Source organism: Danio rerio, chromosome 17 (genome assembly GCF_049306965.1).
Source record: "Danio rerio strain Tuebingen ecotype United States chromosome 17, GRCz12tu, whole genome shotgun sequence".
In the NCBI taxonomy this organism is placed as follows: Eukaryota; Metazoa; Chordata; class Actinopteri; order Cypriniformes; family Danionidae; genus Danio; species Danio rerio.
The window spans coordinates 7,728,273-7,750,847 of record NC_133192.1 but is presented as its reverse complement, the minus strand read 5'-3'; the positions used below and the strand labels follow the sequence as shown (position 1 = coordinate 7,750,847).

Below are 22,575 nucleotides of genomic sequence, written 5' to 3'. Positions count from 1 at the left end.
AAAACATCAGGAGCAGAAGGAAATAGCTCCTTTGTTTGATCTGATCAAACAAAATTCATTTATTTTCTCCAGTGCAATTGAGGCCTTAATCATCTTTGTTTTCTCCTGTTTTCTCTTCTTTAGATTCTCCCTATTTGCACTTTAACCAATTTGTTGGACCTGATTCCCAGCAAAGATGTGTTCAATCCCTGGTTTACCTCAAGTTGGATCACGTTTGACGGTTCATATCACAAGGGTAAATTTAACCCCACACACTGTATTAGTGGAATTTGGAGGGAATTTAAATCGTGGGCAAGAGAACAGGGAAATATGGCAACAACTTAAAGACATTGAAGTCCCTAGGAGGCGCCAACATGCTTTTGAAGGCAAACCTGGAGAAATTTGCTTGGTTTATGAAGACAGAACTTGGCACAGAGCAAGAATTATTTCAGAAACTGAATATGAGTACAATGTGTTCCTAATTGATGATGGAAAATCACTTTGGACGACAAGCGAAGTTTTGACAAAATGTCCACACAATCTTTGCGGTCTTGCTCCAAAAGTAGAGCTTTGTATATTGACCAATGTATCACCACTGTGTCTTGAGAGTGGATGGTCTGCGGGTGCTTCAAAGTTCATCAGATCTTTGTGTGGGAAAAACATCTCTGGATGTGTTCAGGATGTGATAATGCCATCCCGGATCATTCTTCTTGATGTTCCAAGCATATCCAAACAAATGTATGAATTCGGGTTTGCTAAAAATACGCCTTGTAAAAATTTCAAAATCCTTGTAACGTATTCACTGCATTTGCCAAGAAGTCCCTCCATCCAAACTGACCTTTTGACTACAAATGGTCAGCAGGAGCATGCCAGTAATTCAGATAGGTTGTGGCAGTACTTGTATCCAGAGTTGTCGCCTGGAACAATTGAGATTGTAACTGTAACACAAGTTGTTCATCCATTGAAGATCTATTGCAAACTGTGTGTCTTTTCACAAGAGCTCAAGAAACTAAGCGTTCAGCTCTATGAACACTATGAAGATGCATTCTCTGCTCAAATCCCAGTACCACTGTGTGATGGGTCTCCATGTGCAACAAAAGGTAGCGACGGGAAATGGTACCGATCGGTTCTTCAGCAGAATGACATCTCAGATGTTGTCAAGGTCTTTCATGTTGATTATGGAATTGGTGATTTTGTTAAACTCTCCAACATCAGACCATTGTCCGCAAGATTCTTCCACTTGCCTGTTGTCACCTATGGATGCTCTTTGCATGGTGTAATTGACAAAGGTGTTGGATGGCGGACAGATCAGATAGATTATCTGAAATCTGTCATACTGGATCAAATCCTTGTTGGAAAGTTCGAGCACTACAGTGTGAGTGAGGGTGTCTATTATATAACACTGTATGGAAATGACAATGTGAATGTGAACCTAACCTTTGGTCACAAAGAGCATTGTTTGGCAGTGAACGAGAAGATGTGTGGGGATCCAACTCTTGATACTCTAAACAAAGTGACATATGGCAATATGCATGGCAGAAATGATTCTCTACAATCTCTCCATTCAGCTCATTTAACTGAGTGCTCCAGTTCTGTTGAAGATGTTAATGTAGTCGGACCTTCCAAAGCTGAAGGAAACCTACAGTCTACAAAGGGAGGCTACACACTGAATGCTGCAACAACTTCACCTCTTCAGACCGATGCATATGTCGATGTACCACCCAAAATTAAAGTGGGTGCCAAGATGAAGCTACACATAACCTGTGTGCAAAGCGTGAACCAGTTTTATGGCCATTTTGCACAAAATACTGACGCCGTAACAAAAATGACCAAAGATATTCAACAGCTGTGCCGCAAACGTCCACAAGCAAAGTTTTCAATTTCCCCGAAGATGATGTGTCTTGCTAAATTTTCAGATGGGCAGTGGCACAGAGGACAAATTGAATCTGTGCATCCAAAAATACTTGTCCAATTTGTAGACTACGGTGACCTGGTGGTTGTCGATAAATCTGATATTCTACCATTTCCTCCAAATGCGAATGCAATTGCATCTCTTCCCATTCAGGCTGTTCAGTTTGAACTTTTCAATGTAGCATTACCTGAGCCGTGTGAGCTTAATGAGTGGTTCAAAAACTACGCCACAGACTGCATGTTCAATGTAGTTGTGAAGCTAAATTCTTCAGGCAAACTGTCAGTGGAGATGTATGATGACAAAACAAACCTCAACTTAAAAATTAAAGACCTGTGGAGCAAGACCAAAAGAAACGAGTCAATCAACACCAAAGGAATCGTTAAGACCCGTGGTTTCAAGGAGACTTCAGAAGGCATGGAGTTTAGAGAGGTGAGAAATAGTTTTAGCACTACATCACAAGCACATGAGAGGACTTTAAAACCAGTTGGTCAAGCCAGAACAGAACAAAACTTCCAGTCTGCTACTGGATACAGCAATGCAACTGGAAACAATAGAGCTTGGCCTAATGTTTTACAGCAACAAGTAATGGCTTATCCAAAGCTCACGGAACTTCCCTTGAGAACCATCGATGTGGGGTATGTTTCAGATGTCTATGTTTCACATTGTAATAGTCCATCAAATTTCTTTGTGCAATTGACAACTGATGAAGACGAAATATTTTCCCTTATTGAAAAACTCAATTGTACTTTGATAAGTGATTTACAAGTTGAACTAAATCTCTTGCAGTCAGATGATCTGGTGAAAGCTGAATATCCAGCCGATGGTGCCTATTATCGTGCTGTTGTAAAAAGCAAAAAAAATGGCATGGTTCAAGTGCAGTTTATTGACTTTGGGAATGAAGTGACACTCCTGCCCACTAAAATAAAGCAACTTGACAAGCAGTTCCTTAGCACTCCCAGGCTCAGTATTCAATGCATGCTTGAGGATGGAAAGAGACGAGGAAAAAGAGACTGGACCCAGGAGGAGATAATGACTTTCAAAGAGGCAGCAGGTGAAAATGGTGAAAAGAAAATTCAATGCAAGTTCATTCAAGAAGATGCAAATTGTTGGCTTGTAAGTTTAGAACACCAGGAAGGATGGTTTACTGTCAAATCAGATGCTCAAAGCGAATCCCAAGTACACTGCATTAAAAATACCCAGCCTTTAACTTTCAAGAAGCCAGCTGTAACTCCAGGACAAACTGTAGAGGCATATGCTTCATCTATCGTCGGACCAAATTACTTCTGGTGCCAGTTCAAAAACTCAGAGATTCTTGACAAAATCTCACTGCTTGCACAAGAAATTGGAAACAGTAGTCACACGAAAGCAATCCAGCCAGATCAGTTACGCCAAGGTGGAATTTGTTTGGCTCGCTTTTCTGACCAGCTCTGGTACAGAGCACAGGTTATCAATACCCATGAAAAGGTCTCTGTTCTTTTTATAGATTATGGAAATGAGTCTGAAATTGATTTTAACTCCATAAAGGCCCTGCCAACCAAGCTGCTGGAAAGCCCACCACAAGCCTTTCTATGTCAGTTGCAAGTTTTGGGGTCTGTAGAGGGCACATGGAGCGACAGTGCAGCTGATAAATTCTTTGAGATTCTAGTGGATGAACCTTTAAAAGTGACTGTTCAGAATATGGTGGTGACCCCTAACCCTACAATGTGTCCTCAGTTTAGTGTCCTTGTTGAATGCAAGGAGCTGATCGTTAATGATCTTATGAAAGATTTCTTGTCTGATCCCAAACCTCAAGTCTCTAGTAAGGGGTCCATGGCAAAAACCAATGCAGGGAAGGACGATTTTGGTGTAACTAACTCTGAAGCTGTCCAGAAAAATAAAACACCCAACCTTAACTCTAGTACAACACCATCAATTGATGATGTCAACAATTCAGCAGCATTGACCACAGGTGTAAACATGATGGATCCTGAATCAATGCAGTCTTTTCCTCGATCTGTAGATCTTCCCCAACGTGTGATACAACCAGGTACAATGTCTGAAGTATATATTTCACACATCAATAACCTGAGAAGTTTTTACGTGCAACTCAAAGAGGATGAGAATACGCTCTTCTCCCTCACCGAGTCATTGAATTCCCATCAACCATCAGAGAAAGATGAAATGCATGGATTGAGTGTTCAGCAGGGAAGTTTGGTGAAAGCCATGTTTCCTGAAGATGATTCCTGGTATCGTGCTGTTGTGAAATGTGCTCCTGAAAATGACATGGTCTTTGTAGAGTTCATAGATTTTGGCAATGAGGCAATGGTTTCTTCCCTTAAAATTTGCAGACTTGACGAACATCTGCTGTCATACCCAAGGTTCAGCATTCACTGCAGCTATAGTTTAAATGACCAATTCAAGGGAATGAAGAAGCAGGAAATTCTCTTCAAAGAAGTGCTTGGTGGAGCTGGTGAAAACACCCTCTCTTGCAGTTTTATCAAAAAAGATGACATTGCTTGGGAAGTTACAATGACTCCCTGTGAAGGCACATCTGATTCGTTCAGTAAGAAATGGGATCAGTTAGACTTGAATGCATTATCAGTCGTCACCAAACCAGTTAAGGAGACATTCAATTTTCTTTTCAAGAAACCAGATGTTTCTTTGGGACAAACCATTGAAGCTTTTGCGTCATGCATTGTTGGACCTGATTATTTTTGGTGCCAGTTTTCGAACTCTGAAATACTTGACCACATCACACAAGTTGCTCAAGAATGTGGAAATTCCAGTGAAACGCAGCCAATTCTACTGGATAATTTGGATTCTGGAAGTCCATGCCTGGCTCGCTTTTGTGATGACCAGATGTGGTACCGTGCACAAGTTATTAAGAAGTGCACAAACACAGTATCTGTACTTTTTGTTGACTTTGGAAATGAGTCTGAAGCCAGTGAAGGTTCTGTAAAAGCACTACCTTGTGACTTGCTGGAAAGTCCACCTCAAGCTTTCCTGTGTCGGTTGGAAGGATTTAATCCCTCTGGAGGATCGTGGGATAGTGAGGCTACTGATAACTTCTACGAACTCTTGGTGGATAAACCTCTGAAAGTGAGTGTGCAGTGTATTGATGATTCAGTGGAACCTAACAGTCCTCCATATTATGTTAAAGTTGAGTCTTCGCAAAGTCTTGTAAATGAGCTCATGGCAAAGTTTTGGAGTAATTGCACTCACCATGATCAAAACTCTGCTGAGGTGATTGAATCCTGTGAAAAAGATGTGGGATCAGCACCTGTTGATCAGTCTATTTCAGAGGATAAAACAAGTGAGTGTCTTGCGATCTCTACTGAGGATAATCACACAAGTGTACCTACCTGTCCTGAACTACACAGAGATAATCCATTGATGGAAAATGGTAACTTGCATAATGTACCTGAAAACGAAGTGGATGATAAGATTGTTGGAGCAGATGTGATTGCTACTACAACAAATTCTGATGTTGCTGCTAATGATCCTGCAAATTCAGATTTGGAAATTCAAGAAGGTTATCATGAGCCTGACGGAGATTCTGTTGTATCTGCTGAACAAGCGCAGCTGCACACAGAAGAAAATAAAGAAGATGGGGAGGAGTCCACATCCCAAAATGGTATGTACGTTTTTGTGACTTGTTTTTGTGCAATATATTATTTATTTATTTTTTAAATTGGATGGATATAATGTTTAGTCCTCTATGCTTTTACTCAAGTACTAGTTTGTTATTGCTAAAACCCTTTCTGGTGCCTTTGCAATTTTTCAACTTTTTCAAGGGCTAAGTTGTTGAAAGTGAGAGCAAGATTGCTTTGATTTTGACCTTTGTCTTACTGTCAATTACGGTAACATTGAGATGATAGCTTGTGGTTTTTAACCAAAGCCAGTACATAGAATTTGTAAGGTTGCATTTATTGACAAACTTGTATTCGGTGATATAGTTCTTAATAGGGGTTCTTGCTTCATGGTTGTTAGCACATACAACAGTTCTACTTTAACCCCTCAGAACTATAAGCTAAGCTAATACAGGATATACGAATTAAATTGGGTTGTTGATTGATCCTAGAATGTTTTTGCTGTAGCTTTCTGTGGAGAATTTATGTAACAGCTAGGACTTGAGAGCTTGATTGTCTGAAAAAAGAGGAGATAACAGCAAAAAGGCACACAATTAAATTTTGACTTGTATAAAGGGAGGGAGGGTTAAAAGCAGTTTCAGTGTACTTAGCTGTATGCCAATGGTAGTTGGAGCAAATAGCTGATGGCAGAACTATGTCTACAGTATGTAGTCTGACTGATCTATTGCTGCGCTATATTTAAAGTAATATTTTTCTAAAAGTTCATTATTACATACAAACATGGTTTTTCCTATTTCCCCTTAATAATAGTTTACCCAGCAATGAAAATTTACTCGCTGTTTACTCTGCCTCAAGTAGTTCCAAACATTTGAGTTTCTTTATTCTGTTGAACGCAAAAGAAGAAATTTTGAAGAAAGCTGAAAACCTGGATACATTAGCTATGTTTCCATCCACCTTTTTTATGCACGTTTTGGAGATGTGCATAAAAACGGTTGATGGAAACCCACGATGCGCAAAAGTTTTGAAAATGCGCATAAATATATGTGCATAACTGAGTAGGATAAACTTTTTTTTATTTGATAAGAAAGGATTTGCATAAACTACGATGGAAACACTTTTAACGAACAAACTCTATTACTCGGACATTGTAAAGCATCTTAAATGTTGTTTTAGTAATTTTACAACGCCTTAACCATTTCAGTAATAGTGTTATTACATTATTAATGACCTCCAGAAAAGTCAAGATTGTCTGCTCAGTGTCTCACACTTTCAAACGCCACCATGCGTTCATTGCGTGTCAGCATTGTCTTCTAAAGCGCAAGTCATTTATTAAATGAAGAAAAGATTCATGCAGCTTCTCCTACCACATTCAGTTCTCTATTTACTGTTGATATTTGGCGTCAGATAATCAGGAAGTGACGATTTTGTTCTCTTTGACACGGTGAATGGAACCGCTGCTTTATTCTCAAATCTTTTATGCAATATTCCAGTTTTGTGCATAATTTAATTTGCATCATTGGATAGAAACATAGCTATTCACCTTCATCAACTAATAATAAAGAAGTCAATTGTTACAGGTTTTCAGCTTTCTTCCATATTTCATATTTAGTGTTCAACAGAATAAAGAAACTCACATTTTTGAAACAAATAGTGTATAATGACACACACACACATATATGTATATTGTGTAATGTAATCCATATATAATAATGACAGAATTTAAATTGAATCCCTTTAGTTTGTTATTCCTCACAGCAAGATGGTCGCTGGTTCGAGTCCCAGCTGGGTCAGTTAGCGTTTCTGTCTGGAGTTTGCATGTTCTTCCCGTGTTGGCGTGGGTTTCCTCCACAGTCCAAAGACATGCACTATAGGTGAATTGAATAAACTAAATTGGCCGTAGTGTATGTTTGTGAATGCAAGAGTGTGTGGGTGTTTCCCAGTGTTGTGTTGCGGTTGGAAGGGCAAAATTATCCATTTTAATTCTAGCAGAAGCCAATGCTTGTTATTAATCAGGCATTCTAGCTCACTTCTGTGACACACTTGGTGCGTTTCAATGCTTGGAATTTAATTTAACATTATTTGCATGGAAACACTGGGACTCACAGGAACCCGTGTGTGTACTGGTGGTGTTGAACCTGAGACTACCTGACAGGTGGTCTGAACTCGGCTGCACTAAAACTGTGGCTCCTTTAGCATGAATGTCAAAGCAACTCCAGCTTGTTTTTTGTTTGAGCTGATGAGTATAATGATTTGATGAAGATGGGTTTTTGGATGAGTTTAAAGGTTTACCACATTTCCTTAAGTGAGTGAGTGAGTTGGCATGCGGTGTATCCAGGCAAAAGAGACCAGTGACAAAAGGTGGCTGCAAATGCAACAGGATTTGATGTAATCAAGTGAGCATGAAAAGACAAGTGTTATACGGCCTTTAATGTAACAAGCTTTGCTCAGTGTGAAAGCGGGAGTGTGTAAACATCAGTAGTTTGATGCACTCTTTTTTTTTTTTTTTTAAACAGTCAATAAGATTTACAGTGGGTGGCTCACAGCAAGAAGGTCGCTGGTTTGAGTCCTGACTGGGCCAGTTATCATTTCTTGGTGGAGTTTGCATGTTCTCCTCGTGTTGGTGTGGGTTTCCTCCGGGTGCTCCGGTTTCCCCAAAGTCCAAAGACATGTGCTATAAGTGAACTGAATAAACTAAATTGTGTCTGTATGTGGGTGTGGGTGTTTCCCAGTACTGGGTTGCAGCTGGAAGGACATTCACTGCGTAAAAAATATGCTGGAATAGTTGCCGGTTCATTGCCCTGTGGTTTACCTGAAATTGATACTAACTTTACCTTCACACTGAAAGCGTCTAAGTAACCGGAAGTCATTCATTTTCCAATGGGAGCCAGCGGCAAGGAGCAGCGTGTCCTATCTTTACTGGTGTGGGTGTCGAGGAGAATTGAAATCAAGTCAACTTTATGGTAATGAGTTGTGATGTGGTTCGGCAGCAACCAATCAAAATGTAGAAGTCCACCGCCTGAGAGGAGTCCAGAGTACACGGTCACTGTCAACTTTGGTTTTAATCACAGTTGCTCCCAAGTGTTCGATTATTGTGGTCGCCGGATTTCCAGTTATTTACAATGTTGAACATATATTAAAAAAAATTACTGGCGAGTTATTGATGTGCATTAATGTTATTTATATTTATTTATTATTATTATTTGATTTTTTTTTTAGGTGGGAATCTCATGCGACAATACAAAACAGTATTGCTGCTTTAGGATATTTCAGACATATGGACACATTGTATAATTACTGTAAATGGAGCAAAGCCACTCCACATGCAATTTGATTTTCTATTGTTAAATGAATTTGATAAAGTGCACAACATTTTCATGCTAGAAAGCATGTTTTATGCAGGAATGTAACCAATTTGCTGATATGCGGCAACGGCTCCTTTTAAGTACGAGATCAGTGTAGTGAATTTTGACGCTCTCGCTGCCGGAGCTGAAGGCAGACAGCGTTGTTGCTAGGGCGGCCAGAGCGACCTTTGATGCTCTCACCGCCTTCAATGTGAACGCACAGTTAGCCAAAGGAAAATAAATGAATAAATGTTTTGTTTTTATTTGTTTAGATTTCAATTCTTGTGTCTTATCTAGCTTTAATTTGTTATTTTATGCTAAATAAATACTTATTTATGCTTTTTTTTCCCCAGCAGACCTCCCATTGACGCCAAACAGAAGTTCAGATTGGGTTGCTCGTTTAGAAAAACAAATGTTACCCATGGTATTGCTTTTTGTTTTAGCCTCTGTGATTTTTGTTTTTAGTTTTTTCTTTTAACATGCATTTTAATTCTTTTTGTTAATTAACAGCTGTACTTTTTCTTTTTGTTACCTTGTAGGTTTGCACTGAAGACTCATGTGACTCTAAGTGCATCTTCAAATGAGTCGATTTTTAAACTTTTATTTATTGTGGAACAGTGTAAACCGTTTCATTAGGGGAAATTAACGCACAACTGAGAAATGTATTAAACCAACAACCTGGCCTGTGAAAGTTTGGAGGTTTTATTTGCATGTTGATTCGTTTCTTGTCATTTTAAAACAACACTTGAACCTCGACTGATTGCATTGTGTTAGGCTTTGTTAGGCTTGAGCTTTTTCTTGTTATATATAATTTTTCCTGTACTGATTTAAAGGCACGATTGACAAGTACTTAAATAAAAAAAGACAAAACTTAAATTTAAGTAATTGTACCGAAAGCATTTTGCACAACAAACCTGCACACCCTATAGCCAGTTTACAGCAGGTATGAGTGTAATTGTTTTTTCCTTGTTGTAATGTGTATTTGTTAATTTTTTCCCTTGTTCAAAATAATTGTTCAAATAAAACTTCATAAATTTGGGCTTTTGTTGCTGTGGTTGTTTTAATCATTTATAACAACATCAAAAAAAAACGAAACTAAATTAATTCTGAAAGCTTAATCTTAAATTCTAGGGGTGTAATGGATCACAGTTGATCTGTGATTTGTACGGATCATAACCCACGGTTTGGAACACACTTGACCCCTGGATTAATACATTGTTTTTACTTGTAAATTAAAATATATACAATATTATAAAATATATAAAATATGATCATGTAAGTAAGTATTTAGACTCTTCATGTAAAATATAATGATGATGGAAGTAGTTGCGGTGGGTTATTTGGGATGTGGTGGGTTTCTTAGTTTATTAAAGGCGTTTTCTGTCTCTACTTGTTTAGCCTGCATAAATGCATTCAGTGTATCAGCTGCACGATTGATCATTACAGGATCAGGATCTGAACTTCCACTCAACATAAATTATAAATTATGGTGATTTTGTGAATGTTTATTAATCCTTTGAATCACTGCATTCACATCTGTGATTTAAAAACTCAATTAAGAGGTTGAGTCTTTAGTCTTTTGAGTTAGTTATGATGTTACAAACAGTCAAATAACACAGCAGTACTGGGATAACAGTTTATAGTTTAAATAAAACCACTGATGTTTATGGTTTAGATTAAAATTACCATCATATGCATTTAACTTGACGCTCAATTGAAAGTTGTATGCAGAAATTACATCATTTAAACAATAGGCGACGACAACCAGCCATCAAAAATATGCCACTGAATAATTCATCAAAAATGACACATCTAGCAATGAAACATGAAGTTTTATGAATGAATCACTGAATCATTTATTGAAAATGAGGCTGAAAATAAATTTGGGTTGTACAAATTATAATGTTGGATTTTTAAAATTTAGCGTTATCCGCAACAGAGAATTTTTCACAGTACTGAATATTTCACAATTTGTTTATATTCAGCTGATTATTTCTTCATTTTATTTTAATAACATTACTGGTTCTAAGTTGTTTGTTAAAACCAAATGTGTCTTGCAGTACTGTTTTTGTAATAAATAGAAAGCAAATTACATTTGTCAACTCCCCTTTCTGGCTGATCCAAAAAAATGGTCCGATCCTTGACTAAAAAAAAGCATTATGTGATCCAAACCGTGATTACTGAGTCATGAGTCACATTACTATTCAATTCTCATGAGAACTCCATTAACATTTTAAATAATGCACCTTCCTCCTTAGTTTTTTTCTAATAAATGTAAAGTGCATAGTATATTTTTGTTAAATGGTCAATGTGCTTCACGGTTACACTAAACAGGCAACAGTAAAAACTGTGTCCCCTGTATAGGCTGATTTTGCGACATTCATGAAAAAACACCAAATATTGTAGGAATTACTTGTTTTTCTTTCAAGTAATTGAATTATTTACTTTTTTCCATCCTTCAGTTGTTTGGTCTGTCTCAAACAACTAGGAAAGTATTCTATTTGGACTTTAGTATTTCAGCTAATATAATATATTTTGATGTTGAAAATTTGTTATTTTGATTATTGTAAATTGCAAAACATCTATTGGAAAAGTTTACCCAAAACTGAAAATTCTGTCTTCATTTATTCACCTTTCACTTGTCACACTCCTTTTAAGGAGTTTATTTTTCAGTTAAACACAAAATAAGTTGTTTAGAATAATTTGTTTAAGGGACATTATCCCAGAAATGTACCTTTTCATTTATTAAAAAAAACAGACATGGACTGCAAGCTTGTCGTCCTCAAAAAAAAATTACACAAACAAGCATAAAGTCATACAATTCAATGATAGAACGCATCTTTGATCTCTGTCAGCTTCTTCTCCGTCAAATGACATGTATTGCATACATTTAATGTTAAATTTAATGCAAATGTGACAGGACTGACGGAAACATGGGGAGTTGTAAATTTATTTGTATTTGTAGTGTTTATTTGTAGAATTTACTTATAATTTCACGTTTTTAATCAATTGATGTAAATGATAACTTAACTGAATGATTGCTATTTAAGATTTTTTTCTTTTAAATAAAAGTTTTTAGCATGACAAAGCTATTAAAGCTGCTGGTTCGATTGCGCTGAGGACAAGGACTATGACAGGGTTTTGTGCTGTAAAAAGTTTTAATAAGGAAAAACAATCTGTGAACCAAATGAATGCCATATTCCTTTACGGGACAGCTCAAAGAAATCAACCATCAGCCCATTTTAGAAATTTTTGGGATGAAATACTTTTTATTAACCATATTTATGTTTTATTTCAGGGACAGATAATATATGTTTCTAGTAGAATTTCCCAAAATCCGGTAACCATTGACTTCCATAGTATTTGTTTTTCCTTCTATGGTGGTGGTTGTTACTGTTTTTGACATTCTTCGAAGTATCTTCGATGTTCAACAGAAGAAATAATTAGGCTAAATTTGAGTGAACTATCCCTTTAAATCTTGGCTTGGCGCTTGGCGGCTCATAAGTATTTTGAATTATTTTGACATTAATTTGTCTGAGCAAAAACATTATAAACTCTATTGTGTAAGTTTAAAGTTATCAAACAAGTGAAATGATACCTGACACATGCAGATTCACCGGTGAGCCAGAAGTGTCCGATGATTTGTCCAAATATTCCGCGCTGAGAAAAAACAACGGGTATCACGTGATAACGTCGTATTGTTCTGCGGAATATTAAACTTAAAAACATTAAAAGTTATATTAATAATACAGGTAACAATTACTTGAAGAATATTAAGGGGTTAAACTGTTCTTTCTTGGTTAAAAGCAAAAAGAAAAACATGATGACTGACTGCTAGATAAAACCAACTGCTGTCGCGTTACTGTGGTAACAGGTGTTTAATTACTTAAAGCGCAAACAAAAAGAAGCTAACGTTAACGTCTTTTAGTCTGTCAGTCGAACTTTTGACAAAGTTTTTCATGTTATAAAATGACAGAGTTGCATCAGGCAGCTGCGGCTGGAGATTATGATTTGGTGGAAGAAATTGTGAGAAACAATTCGTGTAATCCTAATCAAAAAGACTTGGACTGGAACAAGAAAACCGCTCTGCACTGGGCAGCATCCAAAGGCAGGTTACGCTGGTCCCCCAGACCTAATATTAGACTTTTTATTCCATCTAACGTTAAACCTGTTTATTCTATATGTATACCATGTCATTACTCGGTCAAAGTGTATATGTTATTTTTAAAGTTTCCATTTTGGTGTTTCGTATATGTTTCTTTGTTTTTCAGCGTAACAATTACGTTATCTGGATGCAGCCTCTTCTCTGGCTACCAAAATTAGCATAACGTTAACTATACCAAATCTGATAACATAATTTGTACTTTGTATTATTTTGCTGACATATGGGTAACGTTACAACTTAAAATTGAATGAAGAATATAGGGATCCACTGTGACCCTAAAATAAGCCTTGATCTAAAATGTAATGCTTTTTTTGTAAATGATGGTAAAACAATAGTATTTATGCTTGTTCAGAAAAAATAGTCAAATAAAACAAATAATTTAATTACTTGATTTTAAATTTTGCCCTTGTCTTTGATCCTAATATCCTATTATAACTATATAGTCTACTACAATTTAAGATTAAACACTAGTATTACGTAGTAGTCATGATACAGTATGTGTTGATGAATGTGCTGAATATGGGTGAACGGTACACTCTAAAATATGTTTTACATTTAAATGATAAATAAAAATACATTTATTTACATGGCCAACCCAAATAAAAAAAAAGAAATTGTCAGAGCAGAGATAAGCATCCCATAATGCAATCTTAAAGTATTTTCAGCTATAGCAGTCTTTTTGCAAGTTTACATTAAAGGGATAGTACACCCAAAAATGAATATTCTGTCATCATTTACTTGTTTCAAAACTTTGAGTTTCTTTTGTTGAACACAAAAGAAGACATCTTAAAGAATGTTGGAAACCTGTAATTGTATAGTTTTTCTTTTTAAATATTTTATATTTTTCATAGTATTTCTTTTTTAATGGTTACAGGTTTTTAACTATTTTTTAAATACCTTCTTTGTGTTCAACAGAAGGTTTGAAATCATTTCAGGTCGAACAAACAGTGAGTGTTCATTTACTTATCTTCAAAATGTTCATTTTGCGGTGAACTTTAACTTAACTGTAATGAAATTCACCCAGTTGCTCTTGCATGTGTGTGATGCTAAGCCTAATCTGTGATCTTGTTTTAGGCCAGACAGAGATGGTTCGGATACTGGTTGAAAATGGAGCCAGGGCTTGCTTGAGAACGGACAATGGATGGACGCCTGCACACTTCGCAGCTGAATCTGGAAGACTAGCGGTGCTACGACTCCTTCATTCCCTGCATGCACCTGTAGACAAGGAGGACTCCTCTGGAGATAAACCTGTCCGGATTGCTGAAATCTACGGACATGAAGATTGCGTTCGTTTTCTTGAGAAGTATGATGATTCAGGGCTCATTTCAACCATACAATAGTCTTCACAGACAATTATGATTTATGTTTATGGAAACAAGTTTAATTTCAGGGCAGCATGGTGGCTCAGTGGTTAGCACTGTCATCTCACAGCAAGAAGGTCACTGGTTTGAGTCCCGGCTGGGCCAGTTGGTAATTTTGTGTGGAGTTTTCATGTTCTCTCTGTGTTAGCGTGGGTTTCCTCCAGGTGGTCTGGTTTCTCCCACAGTTCAAACACATGCGCTGTGTGAATGCGAAAGTGTGTGGGTGTTTCCCAGTACTGGGTTGCAGCTGGAAGGGCATTCGCTATGTAAAACATATGCTGGAATAGTTGGCGGTTCATTCAGCTGTGGCGACTCCTGATATATCAGAGACTAAGCTGAAGAAAAATGAATAAGTTGAATGAAAGTTTAATTTCCATTTCACGTTTTCTTTTAAAGCAGTACATCAGGGGCCGGTTGCACCAGCAGTGCATAAGTTAAAACGTAGCTTAGTTGTGACTTAAAGGGACACTCAGTTACAGTTTACACATTACTAAATATTTTAGTGTTGCACCACTGAACTTAATTTAAACGTAACACTAGGCTCCAAATAAATATTAACGGCAGCCTTCCCCCCATGTATAACAGTAGAAAAGAGATGACAGTGAGATTAGTTAACATTGAGGAGCTTGCAATCTTAATGAAGAATGATCTCTCTCTAATCACAAATAATTTCCTCCCAAATCTCGCTTTTTTTAGTTTGTGAAAGAAGTTTAATTTTCTATTAAGAAGTGTTTTGTGTTTATTTTATCCATCAATTAAAATGAGAATTTCTTCATGATTGAGTTTTTCATCCCCCTCTTATCTCTTTCATGAGTAGGATATAAACAAATTCAAGTGTATTGTTTTGATAACATGCAATTTGTTGTGTATTCCCGGCTCGCAATGCAGATATTTGTGTAGTCTGTTATTAGTGACTTACTGTAATTTAATGTGCTACAAAATTATAATTTATAATTTCATTTTCATAGTAGAGTTATATATATTTAAAAAAGGTTATTTAAAAACCCTCGCCCCCAACTCATGGCAGGGCTATATTTATTTCACCAAGTAGGACTCATTCCTGGATTAACATCTACATTGATCCTGGAACTACAATCCAATCACCAGTCAGAATTAAGGGTTACATTTACAGTTTAGGCTTACGGTTAGGTTTCTGCACATGAGTGTTATTCAACTACTATTCACCTCAGATTTTGGGAATATTTTACAGTTATGGTTGGGTTTAGGGGTGGGGAATGGATTACATTTTCCAACAAAAATTATGGTCCAGGATCAATATAGATGTAAACCCAGGAACGCATCATGACCGACTTTTGTCATTCCAATATTTACTGCCATTTTCAAACTTAACTAGATTTCTCTGTTTATTTGAAGGAGTGACTGTGTGATACTAGATGTTTTTTAAATGCTGTTTTCTGTACTTTCAGGGCAGAGGTTGAAAGCAGAAACTATCGGCAAATGGCAATTTCAAATGGTCTTCCATTAGATGATACAGATGAAGAATGGGAAGAAGAGAGAAAAGAAGCCAGACTGCAAGAAAGAAACCAGTAGTTAATTAAAAGGTAGGTTTTATTATGCCATGAGAACAAAATACAAAACTATTGGATAACATCTGAATTTTAAAGCACATTTACATATAAAATTATAAAGAAAGCATTGTTGGAGGACAATAAAATCATATGCCAAAGATTATATTTATCTAAGACGTTCATCAGTTTTGAATATTAACAAACAGGCTATACATAAACATTCAAGCATAAATATACTTACATGAATATACATAAATAAAAAGACAAATATAGCTTTTACCCTGAGAATACATTCATAATACAGTAAACATGACATGGCAAAGCATACATTCATGACTTGGTTAATGTATATTTATATTTCCTGAACTGCGAAGTCACAAATTATTGTACATTATTAAACAAAAAAAAAAACCAATAAACTCTTAACATATTTGACATTTTCAACCTGTTTTATTCTGCATAGAATGAGACAGAATTGAATCCATGAAAATGTTCGCATTCCTTCTTTCAATTAAAAACTATTGGAATTAAAAACAAAAATCAAATTAGACCAAAATATGTAAACACTAAATAAATGAATCTTAAGAGCAGAAATATAACTTACCCTAAATCTGTGCCATATTTATTTCCTCATGATTGAAGACTGCGCTTTGCTTGAGCTTTCAGTTTTAGAATGCACTGATTGCTAAAGTAAAAAAAGGTTAGATTATATTGGTGAGCTTTGTGTTATTTTGTATTTTCATTATGTATTTCACATCTGTAAAAGCATGTACATTCCCTTGCACAAACTAACCTTGATTTTGAAACGCTTCAGAAGTGCATCACGAACCTTTAAATGAAAGATGTACAATTAAGTTAGAGAATCGTAAAGCTGTAAGATTCTCTTATTATATTAAAGTCAGCTTGAATCGGAAGTTGCTGAGACAGATATTTCAATATGTTGATGTACAGTACTTTCAACTGAAACAGAAAAATAAGTTGGGGGAGGGGCATTTTTGGGACCTCATTCGCTCATAGCAAACTAACGGTAAGAGAGAATATTAATATGCAGTTGCTATGGAAGACCTCAGATTGACATGAAAATTTCGCTTTGATTAAGGATTACAAAGCAAACACGGATTAATTAATCACCTTGAGAATATCAATGTGGGCTAGCAAAATAAACATTGTAAATTTAGTTTTCAAGTGGACTTAAAGTATTAAAAAACTAAAGACTTTTTGGTGTAAATATAGATGAAGTACTGCTGTATATGTACTTAAAATTAAAATTACTGAGACTTATTTCATGTTGATGTACTTCCAACTGAAACAGAAAATGAATTTAGGGCGAGGCTTTTTTACACCTCATTCTCTTATAGCAAATTAACAGTAAGAGAGAGCATTAATAAGCAGTTGCTATTAAAACCCTCAAATTGACCTGATCAGAAGTATCACCACTCCAAATGCAAAAGCAAATTCACTTTGATTAGCTTTGATTATCAAAACAAACAATTTTTTTGCAGTGGATTAACTTGCACTGATTAATTATTCACCGTGACAATATCAATGTGAGCTAGCAAAATAAACATTGTAAATTTAGATTTCAATTGGATTTTAAGTATTAAACAATTAAAGCTTTTTTTTGAGGGAAATATGGAAGAAGTACTGCCCTATATGATACTTAACATCAAAGTCCACATGAACTGGAATTTGCTGAGACTTTCATTTCATTATGTTGATGTACTTTCAACTGAAGCTGAAAATTAAGTTGGGGAGGGGCTTTTTAACGCCTCATTCCCTTATAGCAAATTAACGGTAAGAGAGAATATTAATATGCAGGTGCACACCTCATTCAGGTGATCTCGGACCAATTGTTTTGGCTCGGATCCGAGCGCGATTGCTGGATTTACGTATGCCAAACAAACCCTGCTAACTAGGCAAACAAGACAGGTTCCAAAACAAAAGTCTAGGTGTGGAAGCACCTTAAAGTTAACATAAACATATTACTAAAACTTTTATTTCAGTCATTTGTTGATGTACTTCCAACTAAAAATCAATATTGAGAAAAAAGCGGTGGCTTTCTTTTTGTGCAGCAATGGTAAGAGTAGCGTGGTTAAGAATATTGTGACTGAAGCATTAAACTGACATCATCAGAAAAGGACCACCCACTCCAAACACAGAAGGAAATGGTCAAATTTTAATTGAAAATTACCAAAGCATTTTTTAAAATTGATTAACTTGAATGGATTAATTGTTAACCTAAAGGTCAATAACATGCACCAGAAAAAAACAAAAAAAACTTTTTTCAGATTTTAATCTGAGATTGGCTAAATAAGCATGCTGCCCTCCTTTAAAGGTGCAGTAAATTCGACACTCAGTGGTTAATCTAGGTATTGCATTCCTGCGCAGGTTGCCAGATTGACGACTAATGCCTAGTTCAGACTGCGTGATTTTAGCCCCGATTTTGGCTCGCCGACAGGTTTTGAGAAATCGCCGACAAATGCCTGAAATCACAGGCAAATCGCTGCTCGTGCACGTGAGTGACAATCACACAGTATGAACGATCAAAGACGCGATCTGAGAGAATCGCTGATGAGTCGCCGATGCCTGCGAGATATTTGGCGTGCTAAATATCTGGAGCTGTCGGCGATGCAAATCATGCCGTGTGAATTGAGTTTTGACTGAAAATAACATCGGCGATCGCCTACAGCCAATGAGAGAGCAGCTTTCACTTGTGTGTGCGTGTGTGTATACCTGCTGCAGGCCAGCGGGAGGCTGGGGGAGAAGTTAAAAGCACTCTTTTTCGGTTTATTTGGACCCACGAAATGGAGGGAAAACTAGTGGAGGTTTGACAGGACTCAGGACCAACTGTGTCTGTTTGACGTTTCATACAGAAAGAAATTAGTTTATTATCAACGTTGAGGAGAAATGGCTAATTCCCTTTAAACCCAGGTGAGCAAACATGTACATGTTCTACCCCATTAAAGGCTTCTTTCTCATTATGTAGTTAATAACAAAAGATAGGCTATACTACGTGTTTTTGGCTGTGAGACGTAGTTTGGACGAAGTTGTCGGCGATTCTCCCTATAGTAAAGTCATGCAATGTGAATGTCCCTGTCGCCGATCCATCTTTGCAGTGTAAACAAAGCAGCGACGAACACTAGCCCAGATAAGCCCCTTTCACACATACAGACCTTTCCGGAAAATTACCGGCAATTTTCCGGAAAGGTTGTATGTGTGAACAGGTCCTTTTTGAAAATACCGGTAAATTCGTTCTGGCTATTTTCCGGAAAGAGAAGTTGTAACATTACCGGCAATTTGCCGGAATGCTGCACTGTGTGAACGCAGAAGGAAGATTTCCGGAATAAGCTCGTGCACGTCTAGAACGTGCTGACGTAAGACTTCTGCTTTAGCCAATCACAACAGTCAGACGCATTTACGTCCGCGCAGTTTGTGAGAATAAAAGCCTTTGAATATTTTTCCAGACACATTTAGCTGCTAGAAGTTAGTCAGATAACGTTTATATGTTCTTCTTAATGCCAACTGTGCAAATAATCATCGATAAGATGCTTATGATAAGCCGTTGTTTGTTTACCTTCAAGCTTTGCGTTTGCCTGTGAAACAGCCTGTGAGCGCCTGCACACGCACATATTATGAACATCTCCACATGCGAATATGATCCAGTGAAAGTTGTTCACAATATTGATCATCCACAGAGTTTGTAATTTAGTCAAATGTTTACAAATACAAGCGCAGCCGTTTAAAGCTCATTTGTGGTGAATGATGTCAGAATTTACCGGTATTTTGGAATGGATGTGTGAATGCTCTTTTCCGGAAAATTTCCGTAACGTCCTCGCCTGTGTGAACAGCGCTTTTTTGAATATACCGGTAAAGTCTTTCCGGAAATTTTCCGGATATTTACCGGTATCACTGTGTGAAAGGGGCTATAGTCAAGCAGTGTGAAAACATCTGTGACACGACTAGTTGGAAAATCATGCAGTCTGAACTCAGCATAACAGGAGCCAGTCTCAAGCCTACAGGCTGATTTAAGTCGTGTTCTATTTAGAAGCAACAGCACGCGATTAAAGAAATATTCTCCATATTAAAAAGAGTTTCTGTCCTAACCAATACCTTGAATTGATATTTTAGAAACATTTTCTATTTCTAACAAGTGAACAACAGGATTAATGACAATGATCGCCTGAGGTACACCTCATGTGCTTTATTCAGATTTAAATTTTAATAATGTGAGTTTGAATGTCATTTTACATGACATTTATTGCCATACTACTGACAGGTGCAGCAGATAGTTCACCTCAGATCTTAAAATAAAATAAACAGTTTGAAATTGAACTTCAGAACTGTGAAAAAATGCAAACCAACATATACTGTATTCAGCATTTACATTTAATAATGTTAAAGAGGTTTACTATGTATTAGTTAGATTATAAACCTTACCATTTGGTAAGTGAATGCATATTCTGTGCTTCTTAATGGCTGTATTTAAATTTCAGTTTCGTCTGGTGCGAACAGCCAAATTGCTTATTACAGCAAATTTCATCACGTAGCGTGTTGTTAGGACACAGGGTTACAATGTAACCTGCTCACCTAATGTTTACGTTTGCATTATTTGTATTATTTGATCCTTTTTAACCTCATGTGGAACTCTGAATCTGCATCTCATTTTGGAGTCTGTTACTGTCCACCAGACGTCCCATTTCAGTCAAGGGCGCATGCTTTAGGAGCTTTCCTGACTGAATGAATGAATGAATGAATGAAATGCGCTGTTTTCCACCAAGAAAGCAGACAGCGTTTCAGCACGTAACAGACATTTTCAAAACAGAATAACTGACTTCAGCACTTTTTTTTATATTAACAAGAATGTCTGCAAACATATTATGGTATTTTTATGCTTTAGAAGAGTTACATACAGCACCTTTAAGAGATTTTTTTCAGTAATAATCCTGCCACTAATGCAATTAAAAGTGGAATTATCATATCTTCAGTCTAAACAATAGTGGGCATTTACCTTTTTCTCTCCAACGCAGTTTGTCAGCAAAATGAACAAGCCCTGTAATACAATGCAATTAGATGTTGTAACGCTACATGCAAAAATATCAGCACTACTGTTTAATGCTTGACTCTCACCTGCAGCGAATTGAATATTGTAAATGAGTAGTTGACTAGTGCTGCCCAAGGTTTTACTGTAAGGTCAAGTCCCAGCACAAAGAATCCCAAGACCCAGCTTAATCCGAGGACAGGGCTTAGGAAGACGATTGTTTTAATCATGCTCTTGGCTACGTCCTTTTCATCCCGAGCCTTTGCCTCTGAGATAGAAGGAGTTGCTATCTTCATGATGACCACAGCCAGCGTGAACAGGTTCACAAACACAATTGCACCGATAGGAATAATAAAGGCAAAGATGGAGCCTTTCAGAGTCCCCTTATATGTGAGCCAGCATGTGCTTTTGGAGTAGTATTCACCTTCTGCACCGTTGTTAAATGATATATAGGTTACTGCCACAGCTATTATTGGGCATGCGTACCCAACAGTGATAGACAGTCCCAAAAACACCTTTTTGCGCAGACGGTCAAAGACGTAAATCATTTGGTGGAGAAGCACAAAACTCAAGCACAGCATCCAGAAGAAGACGGCAAGGAAAAAGAAGTGCTTGATTAAGGTGAGGATGGAGCACCAGTTTGGGGGGATGCTCTCTGGTTTGGACGTTGTTAAAAACATACAATGTGCTAACAGCAAGCATAAGGAGATGTTGAATAAGGCCACGTGGCGGAAATTGGAGATGGGCGACTTTACAACTGCATCCCATACCAAAACCTTGATGATTAAACACGCAAGAAGCGAGAGGATGGAAATTCCTAAGCCAGCGTAGGTCAGTTCGTCCATATAAGGAAGGGTCTCTGCGTTTTTGGACATCAGTATGGTGAACGCAGAGTTGTGATCACATATGCATAATGTGGGGTTGTCTACACCAGCCCATCTACAACCGTCTGAAGACCACTCGTTCAGATTTTCATCCCAGTAAACACAGTATATCATATGATTTGGAAGCCTTTGTTTAGCAGAATCAAACTCAAGTGTTATACTTCTGTTCGTATTGTTTGCATTAACAGGGGTAACTGATAAGATGGTGGTGTTTGAGTCATTTCCCTCAGCTTTTGGTAAAATTTGATAAAGGTTCCGGAATCCAAAAACAACAACACTATTATCTGAGTTTCTGACACTAGCATTAAAGGTCTTGCAAATGTCTGCTGGACTGGTGTGATTACAGAGCGCCATTTGAGCATTACTAGAAATGTAAGGCGTATTCGAGATCAGATTTGAGTTGTTCATCATTCTCTCAATAGTTTTTAAATATTCTACAGAAATAAATATGCTTTTATTTTCAGGGTTTTGCCAGCCAGATGGGTCGTTCAAGAGATTGCTCGCAGAGCTGACGAGTTTCTGCAATGTAAAAATGAAATGTGATTAATAAACTTTGAACACAGGAATGTTATAATTATTCAATTCAATTCATGTCATTTTCACTCGTATAAGAGTGATATACAGTTGACGTCAGAATTATTAGCCCCCCATTTGAATTTCTTTTCTTTGTTAAATATTTCCCAAAAGATGGTTAACAGAGCAAGGAAATATTCAAAGTATAACTGATAATAATTATTTTTGTGGAGAAAGTCTTTTTTGTTTTATTTCGGCAAGAATAAAAGCAGTTTTTAATTTTT

The 22,575-nt window shown here is 36.9% G+C and overlaps 3 protein-coding genes across 13 annotated transcripts in view; 2 read left to right on the top strand and 1 right to left on the bottom strand.

Moving 5' to 3' along the window:
• Positions 1-9,840, top strand: part of tdrd6b (tudor domain containing 6b) — a 50,976-nt gene extending 41,136 nt beyond the window's left edge. For 3 of the 6 annotated variants that reach the window (XM_073928042.1, XM_073928041.1, XM_073928040.1), the window contains exons 2-4: positions 124-5,504; positions 9,158-9,225; positions 9,341-9,840. In XM_073928042.1, the coding sequence (XP_073784143.1) occupies positions 176-5,504; positions 9,158-9,225; positions 9,341-9,385 (5,442 nt within the window). In that variant the 5' untranslated portion in view covers positions 124-175 and the 3' untranslated portion in view covers positions 9,386-9,840. Of the gene's footprint in view, positions 1-123; positions 5,505-9,154; positions 9,226-9,340 lie in introns of all 6 variants that reach the window. The other 3 variants (XM_073928039.1, XM_073928038.1, XM_068218838.2) reach the window with 1 other exon arrangement.
• A 2,827-nt stretch (positions 9,841-12,667) lies between these two features.
• Positions 12,668-22,575, top strand: part of ankrd66 (ankyrin repeat domain 66) — a 50,352-nt gene continuing 40,444 nt past the window's right edge. The window contains exons 1-4 of one of the 2 annotated variants that reach the window (NM_001327906.1): positions 12,668-12,909; positions 14,041-14,269; positions 15,755-15,889; positions 22,243-22,349. In NM_001327906.1, coding sequence (NP_001314835.1) covers positions 12,771-12,909; positions 14,041-14,269; positions 15,755-15,878 — 492 coding nt within the window. In that variant the 5' untranslated portion in view covers positions 12,668-12,770 and the 3' untranslated portion in view covers positions 15,879-15,889; positions 22,243-22,349. Of the gene's footprint in view, positions 12,910-14,040; positions 14,270-15,754; positions 15,890-22,242; positions 22,350-22,575 lie in introns of those variants that run through there. The other variant, XM_005158585.6, reaches the window with a different exon arrangement.
• Positions 15,879-22,575, bottom strand: part of adgrf3a (adhesion G protein-coupled receptor F3a) — a 34,423-nt gene continuing 27,726 nt past the window's right edge. For all 5 annotated transcript variants that reach the window (XM_073928093.1, XM_073928094.1, XM_021467280.3 and 2 more), the window contains 5 exons: positions 20,984-22,297; positions 20,865-20,906; positions 16,650-16,685; positions 16,461-16,541; positions 15,879-16,374 (listed from right to left, as the gene is read on the bottom strand). In XM_073928093.1, coding sequence (XP_073784194.1) covers positions 16,479-16,541; positions 16,650-16,685; positions 20,865-20,906; positions 20,984-22,297 — 1,455 coding nt within the window. In that variant the 3' untranslated portion in view covers positions 15,879-16,374; positions 16,461-16,478. The remainder of the gene's footprint in view (positions 16,375-16,460; positions 16,542-16,649; positions 16,686-20,864; positions 20,907-20,983; positions 22,298-22,575) is intronic.